The sequence below is a fragment of the Canis lupus genome, chromosome 28 (assembly GCF_011100685.1).
Source record: "Canis lupus familiaris isolate Mischka breed German Shepherd chromosome 28, alternate assembly UU_Cfam_GSD_1.0, whole genome shotgun sequence".
NCBI classification, from domain to species: Eukaryota; Metazoa; Chordata; class Mammalia; order Carnivora; family Canidae; genus Canis; species Canis lupus.
Window position 1 is genome coordinate 14,562,562 of NC_049249.1, and position 12,110 is coordinate 14,574,671.

General features: G+C 37.6%; 1 protein-coding gene and 1 non-coding gene across 3 annotated transcripts in view; both read right to left on the bottom strand.

Annotated features, from left to right (window-relative positions):
* Nucleotides 1-514: 514 nt before the first annotated feature.
* The window catches only part of OGA (O-GlcNAcase), a 28,598-nt gene continuing 17,002 nt past the window's right edge, over nt 515-12,110 (bottom strand). For both annotated transcript variants that reach the window (XM_038578583.1, XM_038578584.1), the window contains 6 exons: nt 9,249-9,334; nt 8,191-8,295; nt 7,291-7,376; nt 6,823-7,015; nt 3,959-4,118; nt 515-2,681 (listed from right to left, as the gene is read on the bottom strand). In XM_038578583.1, the coding sequence (XP_038434511.1) occupies nt 2,545-2,681; nt 3,959-4,118; nt 6,823-7,015; nt 7,291-7,376; nt 8,191-8,295; nt 9,249-9,334 (767 nt within the window). In that variant the 3' untranslated portion in view covers nt 515-2,544. The remainder of the gene's footprint in view (nt 2,682-3,958; nt 4,119-6,822; nt 7,016-7,290; nt 7,377-8,190; nt 8,296-9,248; nt 9,335-12,110) is intronic.
* On the bottom strand, nt 8,002-8,106 carry LOC119866643. Its single transcript, XR_005380817.1, has one exon. It is a non-coding gene; the product is annotated as a U6 spliceosomal RNA (small nuclear RNA).

Consider the following 12,110-nt stretch of genomic DNA (forward strand, 5'->3'; position numbering starts at 1 on the left):
TACTACCCAGAAGGCCTATCTTTGAGCTTCAGGTGCTGGCTGGATGCTGACGGACATCATCTCAGATTTGGGGCTGCTCTTCCTAGCAGACGTTTTGGAGTTTGTAATTCTGAATCAATCCAGAACATCCTCCCACCTTAGACTCCTCGGTCACATAGTTTGGGCAACTCCCCGCAACCCCCATCATTCACCTTTTGACCAAAGAACCCGATAAACTGTGAAACTGTTCCTTATTCCACTAGATACAGGGAACTCATTTAAACTAGCTGCCCTAACTCACACCCAAGCTATTAACTGTGGGAAGAGGGTGGCTTGGCCAAGAATTACTTTTATATTTTACCTTGCCTTGGGGAAAATTTGGAAGTCTTTTACTGGTGATGAGAATGGGAAGGTGCAGCCCCTAACTTGGAACAGCTGTGGAGAATATTTGCTTGTAGATGAGGCATGAAAGCCAGGAGAAAAGGTACCACCAGGAAGAAACAAGTAGGTTTACACAGTACACCACCACACCACATTCACTTCAAGTTTTATTTTGCCTCTTGCATGGTCTTCAGATAGTTTTACAGTTCGTTTTCTACAGGAACTGAGCTGTGATCTAAACAATCAATGAAATGTCATTCCAACCTTAATAAATATTCATAACCATAGAAGAGAGCATAGCACTTTACCATCCTAAAATGGTGAAGGTATAGGTCTGGACATCTGTTTCATAGTTAGCATCTATGAACAGAAGACCAGTCAAATGATTAAATCAAGATAAGACCACAAGCAAACTTGCTAAAAATCCTGATTCCATAGATTTACCCTGAAATCCTCCAGATAAATGCTAGAATTTCCAATAGTGTACAAAATGTACTTAAAAGAGACAACCAAGTGGCAATAAGTTGCTTTAAACAGTATCTTGTAGAAATCTCTTCCCCTTAACCCCTGAAAATGCAAACTTGGTTCCAGCTTTCCAACACCATACCCTTCTAGCAGTTAAAGGTTTCTATCCCGAAAATGAAGAGGTCTCCCCTTCCTCCCCTCCCTTCATCTTACCAATTCAGTGCACACTCACAGGCCCTGGTTGAAAGTCCCTAGATACTACTAGGTACACTGCTTTTTCAAAGCCCACACTGATGGAACTTCATGAAGGAAGAAAATGTTTCCGGTTTCCTTCTCCTTGCCCCTCCCACCTCAGCTCAAAGTCAAAGTCAAAGAGCTGATAACAAAACTTAGGAGAAGAAAGATATCAAAATACTGTTCTGAATCCATGGAAAAGTCAGCCAGCCATGATGAAAAAATGAATCCTGCAGAGATTACCTGCTAGCCTCATGCTCAGAACCCCTAAAAACACCAAATCTAAATCAAAATACATGGAGCTTTCAGAATCTGTGGTTAAAGGAAAAAGAAAAGCGTAACCGTAAGTCATTGGTTAAAGTGTGCTCATTGTTTCTTTTAAAAATTAGATAAAAACATGCAAGAATTAAAGACTCTGATTTAATAAAACCAGTTGTAACAGGTCTTGAAATTAAAAGACAACTGATCTCAGGGCAAACGGGACCAATCAGTCCCTGAACCCTACTTGACAGATGTCTACACTAACATTTCACATGCTGACCTGCATCGAGGTTAATATCCGGAAGTGACTGCACTTTGCAACAGATTGAGTCCCATAAAGTTAGGCTCTCGTACCCAAAGTGGTCATGGCCTAGCCCTAGGTGGGAGGCACTTCAAAAATAATAAAACTTCTAAAAAATAATAATAATAAAACAGGCAAAAGTAAAGAAAATCTACTTTCCATTGATTTACATTATTCAAAGTGCCATCCTGAACCACACCCTTTCATCTTCAAAAGGAAAAAAATTACAAAAAACAGTGAACACAAAGGATAGTCAGGTTACAGCTAGTTTATATACAAAAATTTACAAGTTTGCCATTTTTAGGCTTTTGCCACAAACAACTGCACATTTGTCCCTACAAAGCACAACATGCCTGAACCAATGGTCACTACAAGAGACAATTGGCCATGGCTTTACAAAGAGCAGAAGAACTGCCCCAAATTAAAATCATTTATTCAGCTTAAAACTATACCACAACCATCCCACTTGGAATCTCTACCCTGAAGCCTCTGAAACCTACTAAATCTTTCTCATCTCTGCCATTTCCCCAAAGAATGAAAGACATTTCATTCAATAAGCCAAAGAGGATGACAAATGATTCTGATTACTCTTAGGTGAGAAATGCAACCACACTGGATGCAGAACACAGTGCTGACTACATTTATTGAAGACTCCCTCCCTATAAGCCCACGTAAGAGGTCTTGGCACCTAACACAAGACCCAAAAAGGAGGCCCACATCTGTTTCAAACAGGATTTGCATCAAGACTATCTTCCAACCAGTGAGTAATCTCAAAGTATGACGGGTGAGTTTTATAGTCTTCGTTTCCAATCCCAATTGGCTGATCTGTTGCCATTCCAGAGGCTGAACTGTATGAAGACCCCAACCACCACCCACCAGGTGAAGTTAAGAGACTTTCGAACAGTTCAAAGTGCCAACAAATGTCACAGGCTCCGACCAAGTATAACCACATCCTTTGGAAATCCTTCCATTTTTGCAATTTCAAAACAGCCTAGCTTGCTGTAAAATTCCAGAATTCTTTTATCATCTGGTCTCACTTCACAGAAAGCCCCCCGGGAGCCTGGAAATAAAATAAATATTCAAAATGTAAATGTCAATTAGAATCATGGGTAGGAATTGTGATGAATCCTTAATATATTTCAAATACATGATAGTAAGAGTTTGTCTATACCAGCCCCTAAATTTCATACCACAATTTTAAAACCCATATTAATATTTAATGAATATTAACAATACCAAATACTGCAGCAGAAACTATCTTAATAGATAGGTTAACTAGCTTGAATGCGATTTGTCTCAATGTATTTCAAATCATCAAATTGTATACAATTTTTAATTGTCAAAAATACCTCAATTAAAAAAAAAATACCTCAGTTTAAAAAATTGTCAGTGAAACTTTTCTCCAGAAAGAAAATCTTTTGAGAAAAAGACTAGAAGAAACCTCAAGACAAAAAAAATACCTGTTTTAATATTTTTATTATAAAGAACCTTTGACAGGCCCACAGAGCAAAGGTCATTCCAGCCTGTCACAAACCAATATAACCAGAATACATTATGTTGTATATTCTAAGGCATACCTCATCCACATACGTGACTCAGTTCCAAGCACAACACTGAGAATTATGCTATCTTAAGACAGAGTTGTTTAAATTATTCTACAAAAGAGATACCAATGACTCAAATGATAGATGCAACAGTAAGTGCATTCCCATATACCAACCCTCTAAGGATTGGTCTCAAACAAGCTGCTCATTTTTGTACTGGACAAGAACAATTGCTTTTTACATTTCTTAAAGGTTGTGTAAAAAAAGAATATTAGTAGGGACACCTGACCAACTCACTAGGTAGATCATGTGACTCAATCTTGGGGTCAAGAGTTCAAGCCTCAGGCTGGACATAGGGCATACTTTAAAATAAACAAAGTCTAGAATATTTATTATCTAGCCCTTTATAGAAAAAAATTTCAAACCACTAATATAAAGCAAAATATTTCTAAAGGTTGAATGTGGAAAACAAACTCAAAATTTTGGCAACTCCGCATTCCTAAATGAAGTTTCTCCCCAAGGTTCATTTAATTTTCAATTATCATAGTGAGCCTCATGGCAAAATAAATTTAACCTAGTATGTTCTCATTTCAGTAAGGGCTCAAAATAAGCATTTATAGTGTAAAAGAGCAGCATTTCCCAATTATCACTACATATGCAATTGTTATACCACTAATAATTCAGAAGCCAAACCACAAATGGTGGGGAAGGGAATGTAAACTCACCGTAATTTACTTTTTATCCTGTCCCCACTTAAGTCTAAACATCAGCAACTATACATATACGTACTCACCATTAGCCTTCAGTGAAGACAGGAGGCAAGCCATCATGCTTTTGGCTACACTTGGGTCAGTTACTTTTTTGTGAATATCCATCTTTATCAGAGAAGGGAAGTTGGCAAGGAAAGTTTCTGGCAACACTTCTTGCTCTTCATGGAAACTCAACATTATTTTCTGTAAAAATTTGAAAGAATCTGAGTTTCAGAAGTTACTCACTATACACATATCTATATCCCAACTACAGAACCTAGCAAGAGGAAAAGGAAAGCAACATTTAATAACTCTTCAAGTCATTATGTAATTATCACATGAAGAATTAATTAGCTTTAATCGTAGCATTTTCGCTTTGAGAAGTTTGTCTAAATAGAAAGTGATATCCTGGATTGGATCCTGGCCCAAAACAGGACATTAATGTAAAAACAAGTTAGTAAAATGTGATGCACCAAAGTTGGTTTCTTAAGACTTGGACAAATGTAGAAAATGGGTGAGGGATATAAAGGAACTCTCTCTATAATCTTTGTTAGATCTAAATATATTTAAAACAAAAAATAAATTTGTTTGTATTGCCTGCACAAAAATGTGGATGTAAAAAACATAGACACGCTGGTCATTCTTTATATGTTCCTATACTGAAAACTGTAATTGTCAGATATGAATTAACAAATCAACAGCTCAATCATCAGCACGCTGTAGTTATAGTATCTGTGTATTCCCAAGTACATGAAGGCTACTCTACACCACCTTCTTATTACACAGCCATCTGGCTAGGGATAGAAGGTAAAAAATAGTAATAAACTGTAAGAGAATATACGTACGTTGGTATGGAGAAGAGAAGTAAACAACTTCAGAAAAGAAAAAAAAAGTTTAAAAATGAATCAGTGTTCTGAATCACCCTAAGAGCTACTCTAGGAGATATTGTCTGGAAGGTTGAAGGGGATTTCTGGGGTTCTAGTATATGTTCCTTGATTTGGGTCCTGGTTACACAAGAGTGCTCATTTTATGTACAATAAATAAATAAAATAAAGTTGAATTGTACAGTTAAGATTTGAATATTTTATGGTCTTCCAAATACACACAGTAAAAAAAAAAAAAAAAAAGGAAAGAGGAACATGGAAGAAAAAAGTCACAAATAAAAGGGTCCAAATATGTATCAAAAAGTATTTATTGAACATAAATATCAAAAAAGAACTATTTTTTAAAATACACATGATGTATAAACCAAAATAATCATAAATTGTAGAGGAGAAATTCACTGAAGTTGGTACAGAGCTGACATATGACTTCAGAAGTGCTCCTATCTGGGGGCACCTGGGTGGCTATTGGTTAAGCATCAGACTCTTGATCTCAGCTCAAGTCTTGATCTCAGGGTCATGAGAGCAAGCCCAGAGTTAGCTCCATGCTAGGTGTGGAGCTTACTTAAAAAAAAAAAAAAAAAAAAAAAAGTGCTCCTTTCTGAAAACAGACTTCCAGAGCAGCCTGCCTCTATTATTTTTTTATTACAATGAGAAATACATTACTGAGAAGGCAAGTGGGTCTCCTGACAACCAAGCAAATGAGAGATTTTAATGACATGAACTTGACCTGATCCCCAAGAAGAGACCACTTAAATTTGGTGCTTCAAAACAAGGAGAAAAAACATTAGGTCTATATTGTTTTTACTTGAGGAAATATTATAACACTTCTAAATTTAAAAAAAAGAACTCCAAAAAAAAATAAAAATAAATAAATAAATAAATAAATAAATAAATAAAAGAACTCCATAGGGATCCCTGGGTGGCGCAGCAGTTTGGCGCCTGCCTTTGGCCCAGGGCGTGAGATCCTGGAGACCCGGGATCAAATCCCACGTCGGGCTCCCGGTGCATGGAGCCTGCTTCTCCCTCTGCCTGTGTCTCTGCCTCTCTCTCTCTGTGTGACTATCATAAATAATAAAATAAATAAAAATTAAAAAAAAAAAAAGAACTCCATAATGCTGAGGGAACAAAGGAGAATCTCATGTTTGTTTGTTTGTTTGTTTTTTTAATTTTATTTATTTATTCATGAGAGATACACAGAGAGAGAGAGAGAGAGAGAGGCAGAGACACAGGCAGAGGGAGAAACAGGCTCCATGCAGGGAGCCTGACGTGGGACTCGATCCCAGGTCTCTGGAATCAGGCCCTGGGCTGAAGGCAGCATGAAACTGCTGAGCCACCCGGGTTGCCCAAGAATCTCATGCTTAAAGGGGTGCCTGGGTAGCTCAGTCAGTTAAGTGTCTCATTCTTGATTTCAGCTCAGGTCATGGGATTGAGCTTCACACTCAGCAGAGTCTACTTCTCTCCCTCTACCCTCCCAAAAAAAATACATTTTTTTAAGGGGGTATAAAGCACCTGGGTGGCTCAGTTGGTTAAGCAGCTTTTTTTTTTTTTAAGATTTTATTTATTTATCCATGAGACACAGAGAGAGAGGGAGGTAGAGACATAGGCAGAGAGAAAAGCAGGACCCTGGGATCACGACTTGAGCCAAAGGCAAACACTCAACCACTGAGCCACCCAGGCTCTCTAAGCATCTGACTCTTGATTTTGGCTCAGGCTGTGATCTCAGGGGTCATGTGATCAAGCCCTGCATCAGGCTCCAACCTCGGAACAGGTTCTGCTTGTCCCTCTCCCTCTGCTCCTCCCCCCTACACGTGCTCTCTCTGTCTGGCATTGGGCTCCCTGCAAGGAACCCACTTCTCCCTCTGCCTATGTCTCTGCTTCTCTTTCATGAATAAATAAAATCTTAAAAAAAAAAGGAATAAGAATTCTTATCTGTAGGACACTTAGAAAGCAGGGAGATTTTAAGATAGATCTGCTTACTTTATTTACAAAAAATTACTGTAGTATAACTCTAAACCTGTTATTACCTCAGCCTCAGAGAGTTCTTTGTCACCATTTGGCTTGGTATACTTCTCCTGCATGAAGGGAATCCAGGAAATTTTACATTTTTTAATGAAGGGGGTCACATCTACAGTGCCCAGGGCATAACCACATATGCCATCTTCATCTTCTAGGACAAAACAGTAATCCAGGCTAAGGGAAAGCAGCCCTCCTACTAACCTGTTCAGAAGAAAAGAGGGCAGAGTGAGTTTTTAACACAAAACTTTAGACTCCAGTGATGTAAGGCCTAATGTACTTGAAAGGCAACCTATGGAAACTACATTTGGTGTAAGAAGAAACTGAAAATACACACATATTAATATTTAGATTCTATTAAAACTAAAGTGGGATTTCTAGAAAACTTTATTTCTAGTCATCACCTCCCCTCAACCTGATAAACCTGGCTATGAAATGCTACTCCCAAATCCAACAAATCCAAATACTTCATCACATACTTGTCTCCAATAAGGTCAGGCTGACTTTGAAAAGGTAAACCCACTCCATCGTCATACATTTCTCTGCAAATCTTGTACACGGAAGCCTGAAAATATAATCTAGTTAAGCAACACATCAAGAAAAATAGCAGAAGAATTTTACAATGAGTCTCGTAAGTTAGACTGGACTTCTAGGATAGGGAATAACAAAATGCCTAGCCTGTCATAAATGTCACCTCCTCTGCTTTAATACAAATTTATTCACTGAATCATATTTATAAAATCTGTAGAAAATAGTATGGTTTTAGTAAACCAGAAAACTGTTTTGCAGGGGATAGTTTTAGGTAGTTAAGCAGTAGATTCAAAATGCAGCAAACAATGCTGTTGAGTCTCTCAGTTTTGTTTATGTCCAAAATGTTTTAAACGTGTTACTGTTAAACAGGCCTGCTGTTTCCTGTAGCTGACTGTCAACAGCTTGTTAGATACTTGACAACAGAAAATTATAGAATACTAATATACTAGAGAATCAGCCAAGGACAACGTATCATTTGGACACACTGATTATTTTGTCATTCCAACTCTAAATGTGACTTTCATAAAGGAAGACTTACAGGACTTAGCTCAAGAGATTTTTCCTTAAATATCACCCCTCACATGTTCAATGTCTTAGCTAAGTTTTTCCACCTAAAGTTCTTATTTGAACACAAAGAACTACTTTTTTATTTTTTCTTTAAAAATATGGAACACTTCACAATTTGCATGTCATTCTTGCATTGGAGTCCTGCTAATCTTCTCTGTATCATTCACAATTTAGCATATGTGCTACAAAGCAAGCATCAGAACCGATTCTTTTAACCAGGGAGTTCAAAGGTGGTAAGTGAGCACCATAACCATATACCAAGTGGGAAGGTAGACAATTACCTCATCTTTAGGAAAATATGGTCTGATAGTATAAACTTTGGAGGTAGGAGTCAGTGGGGGTGGTTGAAAAAAGAGATCATTTGCCCCATCAATTGGCAGCAAACGCTGTGGGAAGAAACAAAAAGGAGATGGATTAGTGTTGGGAAGATATCCATTTCTTTAAATGGGTGTGCACTGCAGATTACCAACTTAACATTAACTGGCTACTGCAGGCAGACCTAAAGAAGAGGGGTGTTCTATGCTCTACTAAAATAAACACCTCTTTGCTGGGGGAAGGGGTGCTTCTGAATAGAAATTACCCAAACGGAGTTACATAGCTTTAGTAGCATATTAATGGGGATTTAAGTTTATAATTTAAAAAAAAATCTATTCCAGTATCACAAATCTATTTTTTTAAACCAATTTTATATAGACCATCTCTGTACTAAAAGATGGCAGAACAGAATGTCAGGAGGAGAGGTTTGGTCTGAAGAGGGTTATCTGTCCAGGAGACGCTTTATCCCCAAAGCAATGCGCTTCAGTTTGCTGTGCGCAGCAGAGCACCTGTTGGGGGGAGAAAAGTAGAGCACCTGAAAAGTCCATGAACAAATTCCAAAACCAAAAACGCTTATTTTGTTCAAATTTTCATTAACATAGTGTTATTTTGAGTACAATTTTTATTTATAAAATAATTGGGAAGGTATCCAAAAGTTCTTTCACCATTCACTTGCATAATTATTCATCCTTTTTGCTCATGGAGTTTCCACTGGCAAACAAGCATGCGCGCATTGTGCATTGCGGGCGCAGATTAAAATGGTGTGCGACCTGCAAAGAAACAATGTGAAGTGTATACCTAGAGCCGCTGCGCTTCGCAGGCGCGGGGGGAATTGGCAGCATCTCCTTCAGAAATTACTGTGAAAGAGGAGGAAAATTTGATTTAAAATCCAGCTATGTAACTAAATTGAATTTGGGACTAGAAAGCCTTCGGCAGACCAATCCTTCCAGCCATCTGATGCGCAACATAAGGTTTCTCATAAAACAAAGAAAATGTCAATTCAGTTGTGAATTCATATTGATACCTGGAACTCTCCTGCTAGACCACCTCTAAAGGCCCAGGGTTCTTGGTCTCCAATTAAGAACTGTGCTGAAGAATGACTACGACACCCTGTTGAGATCAGATCCAAGCGGAGAACGTTACGAGAAAGGGGATTTCCTGGGGTCTCAAACGTCCAACAAACTAACAAACACTTCGTGGAAATAGCTCTCTAACAATAATAATCCAGGGTTTTAGGACAAGGCTGTGATAATAATTTTTTTTTAATTTGTAATAGAATTTCAATACTGATGTTTCTTCTTCTGATTAATGAATAATTACCATTAAAGAGTTCTACCCTTTAATTATAAGAAAGTCAGTCTCAAGTTTGTCCGGGTCAAGTTTACATATTCCCTAGATACAGCTGTAGAAAGAAGAAAAAAAAAAAATCAAGCCAGCTGCATGCTCTGTAGTGAAATTACAGTAATTATACAATGAAATGAATGAGATAGATAAAACATTTTATTATCACAGCCCATGAAGGAATTAAACCTGTCTGAAGTCACATTTTACATTATGAGGAAGGGTACAGGAAGGGAAAAAGGGGGAAGAGGGGATTAATCTTGTCAGAAAACTAAGGTCAGCAGAATAAACAAAAGAAATTTTTCAGTAAGTTGACAACAAAATACAATGAAAACTTTATTTTTTCTAAAAGGACAATCCAATTCAGACTTGGTTAATACCAACAGCAGTCAGACAAATTCTAAGAAATAAGGAGAGCCAACTGACACTCCAAATTTATTCAGAGCTAAGATATACTTTTCTTAAAAGTATGACAATATTTGGCTCCTGATGGACCATTACAATCTTTGCAGTGCACTGAAAACATGCACAGAGCTGCAAGGTTTGAGGTCTAGAAGTCAGGATTAAGGTCACCACTTACCCAACTTCAAAGGCAATAAAGAATAACTAACAAGAAATAATTGAAAGCAAATATTTGGAGGCCAAATCAAAATCACCTGCCTAGTCTTCTGACAAGATAAAGCAGCGCAATATAGTTCTTTTCCATTTGAAGACAGCATTCTACCTCCTGTTCAAGTTAACAGTCTCATCAGTACAAGATATAGTGTGCTAGTCAGACAGTCCCAAAGCAAACCAATTTTTTTGTTCATAATTCAGGCCCATTAAGAGATTATATCCAGGTTTGTCATTTTTTTTAGGGGTAGGGGTGCTTTAAGAACACATATAATATGTAAATTTATAAGATAAATACGAAATAGGGTCAAAATTTAGGGTAAGAGAATGTGCCCCATTCCATAGCTCAGTGTAAATTTACACTGCAGGAAAAAACTATACTCTCAAACTTTAAGATCAGCCAATTTCCCCTACCCCCCACTTTGAGACTACAACGTAACTAGCACTTCCAACTATTACAATAAAAAGCTGCATGTACGAAGAGCTGTGTAAATGAAAACATGGTTAATGCCTCAGTCGCTGCGCAAACGTGACTTCAGTTCATGCCTATTGCCCTTAAATCTGAGCTACCTCACAGATAGAACCTTTCAATTTAAACTAATTAATCATGACGCGCTGTGAACATCTGCCGCTGTCCATCCAATAGTAGTAGACACTTGTGCTGAGGATTCTCCCATCTGTACACAATGGGGAAGAAGATAATAGAAGTCGTTAGTAATCAAAAGTACTGCATAGCCACATTCTTTAAAGGACTGAATGCCAGCTGGACTGGAGAGAGGAGGAAAACAAAGGGTTCTAATCAGTAACTCCCTGAAATTACTATAAATCCATGAAAATACTCTCCTTGTCGTGAGCTTTTTGTGAAGCTATGTGGATGCTAAAACAATTATTTAAAACTTCTAAGATACTCTGACCTTGAGATTATACAATGGCTATCTAACAATTTAAGAAACTGCCCCAATATTTGCACAGTACAGAAGTAAAACCTGAGAGGAAACAAAACAATACTCTATGTAATCAAGAATTTAATTTTTAATAATTCTTGAATTAAAAAGCTCAATATCAAATGTTTTAAAAGATACTTTCCCAAGCTCAAGAATCCAGATTTCAGACTGGAAACTTAATATTTAAATCCCTGCAAGAGATTTAATTATAACCCTCTGGCCAGAAGCCTGGAAGGCAAATACTGTCATCCAATAACCAATATAAAGGTTTTTCCAGAGCCAAAACACAGACATCACATAAAAGAGGTGTCTTGGTGTCTTTTAACAAAAGGTTAAATTCTCTCTTCTATCCGTTGTGCTAAATATACAGAAACCCAAAGTTCTTTATTTTAAAACTAACAGAGACCCCACCCTTTAGCTGCTAATTAGTTGTCAAAAGAAAGCTATTACTTTTAAAAATCCAAAAGTATACAGGCAGAAAGTGAGAAATCTCACTGCTACTACTCCTTAATCTAAGCTCACAGTGTTTCACACATCTATTTCACAACCAAGACCTAGTCACCCATCATAGTATTTGTGACTACTATGAAAACTATGACATGTCAGTTAGCCTTGCTGCCTGCTGTGTGCTGTATGTAAGTCCATTACATATTCCTTATAGCTGGATTGAAAACCTGGAAATGAAATGAGGTCCCTGGAGAAACCTGGCCATGCTGGTGCTTTTTACCAAGTTTGAGAATTTCCAAAAAAAATTCAGTTTTCAAAAGAGACATACAGAGAAGTCCATTTAATGAAGGAGAGAATTTTCAGGGGATTGCAATTTTCATCCCCTACTAAAAACCAATTACTTGGTAGCAGAATAAAGAAAAAGCCATGTGAAATAATACCAAGTAGCACCAGAATAGCCTACCACTAAAGCTCGCATGCGCACAGGGCTGGGAGGATGGCTTCCTCTTGCCAGGCCCCTTAGGTCATTTCAGCAATTGTTC